This window comes from Elephantulus edwardii, unplaced genomic scaffold, assembly GCF_000299155.1.
Source record: "Elephantulus edwardii isolate Elephantulus edwardi_28Jun2011 unplaced genomic scaffold, EleEdw1.0 scaffold00015, whole genome shotgun sequence".
NCBI classification, from domain to species: domain Eukaryota; kingdom Metazoa; phylum Chordata; class Mammalia; order Macroscelidea; family Macroscelididae; genus Elephantulus; species Elephantulus edwardii.
Window position 1 is genome coordinate 17,473,070 of NW_006399765.1, and position 1,472 is coordinate 17,474,541.

The 1,472-nt window shown below is 59.7% G+C and overlaps 1 protein-coding gene across 1 annotated transcript in view; it reads right to left on the reverse strand.

Annotated features, from left to right (window-relative positions):
- Positions 1–573: 573 nt before the first annotated feature.
- The window catches only part of JPH2 (junctophilin 2), a 79,348-nt gene continuing 78,449 nt past the window's right edge, over positions 574–1,472 (reverse strand). The window contains exons 6-7 of the mRNA XM_006881721.1: positions 1,271–1,435; positions 574–654 (exon numbers count right to left, since the gene is read on the reverse strand). Of these exons, the coding sequence (XP_006881783.1) occupies positions 574–654; positions 1,271–1,435 (246 nt within the window). The remainder of the gene's footprint in view (positions 655–1,270; positions 1,436–1,472) is intronic.

The window sequence follows — 1,472 nt, forward strand, 5'->3', positions numbered from 1 at the left end:
GAACAGAGTGATAGAGTGGGGTCTGGGAGCAAAGGGGCCGGAGATTGAGGTGGGACAAGGCAGAAAGGATGGGCAGCGGGGAAGAGTGTCCCCCTCCTAGGCCAGGAGGACACCTCCAGACCAGACCTCTGAGGGGTGAGAAAGAATCACAAAGCAGGCTTTCTGAGCAGACGCTGAGGGGAGGAGCTGTATGCTAAGGGATCCCTCTCGTGGTCAGCCTCACTGCTGGACCAAGAGTGAGAAGGTCCATATGCCCAGCTCCCGGCAGAGCAGATGTCCAGTAGATGGTGGCTGAATAAATGGATGGATGAGTGAGTGAATGAATGGATGCATTAGTGAGTGACATCTCTGTGAACCAAGGCTGGACAACAGCAGGTGACCTGCACATACTTGGCCACTGAGAGGGGTCTCAGAGGGGAGAAGGAAGGTTGACCAGTCAAATCGTGGGCCAGTGCTTCTGTGGGGATGACTCAACGAGGCTCTGGCAGATGTCCCTCTGCCCATCACCCCAATGCCCAGACCTCCCTTTGGGGTCCCACTGCTCTGCTCCTGGCCACACCTGGTAGACGAGGGTCAGGTGAGGAGGTGAACGAAGAGGATGGCCAAGCCAATGTTGAGCAGGATCACCATGCAGATGAGGACAGTGTTGGGGACCTGGGAGTAAAAGAGAGAGGCTGTGTGAGCACCCAGGGCAGGCCACGAGGCTGGACCAAGGAACAGGACCTGGGGAGACACTCCCAGAGCACCCCTCATTTGTTCACTGCTCCATCTTCAGCCCCTGAACCCCACACCATCAGGACTGGTAGGATTTTTGAACCCGGTGTCTCTGAGTCCAGAGAGGAGTGGGAACGTGGATAGCATTGGGTCTGGATCTGGTGCCCAGCCTCCTCTCTCTCTTCATTCCTCGGAGTCTCTGTGAATCATCCCTGGACACTGGTCCTCGCCCTCAGGCAGCCAGTCCTGAGGTCCAGGACTCACGTACTATTGGGCCTTTCTTCCACCTCCGGGAAGCCCTCCCAGCTACACCTGGTAGCAGAGGCTGCTATCAGGCAGGTGCACCCATCCCCAGCCACCTCTTGATGGGATGCCCAGGTCTTCCCCTGCCTCAAGGCGGAATAACGCTAAGGCTGGGGTATGTTGATGATGTTCCCTAGGGCCCAGCGACATGTCCCTCAGCCCTGCTGGAGTTGTCCTTCCGCCCTGTGCTTCCTCCACCCCCTCGAGAGGCGCAGGAGGGAGCAGGAGGGAACCATCACCCCACCAACTTCACCTCTTCCACCTCCACCTCGGGTTCCGCCTGCGCCGCCTCTTTGCGCGCCTTCTTCTTGCCCTTAGCCAGCCCTCGGGCCTCGGTCTTGCGGGCCTTGACCTTGGACTCTGCCTTGGGGATGATGGGCTTGGGCTCCAGCTTGGCGGGCGGCGCGGGCTCGGGGGTCTGGAGCGCATGCGCGGGCGTAGGCGCGGGCGCATGC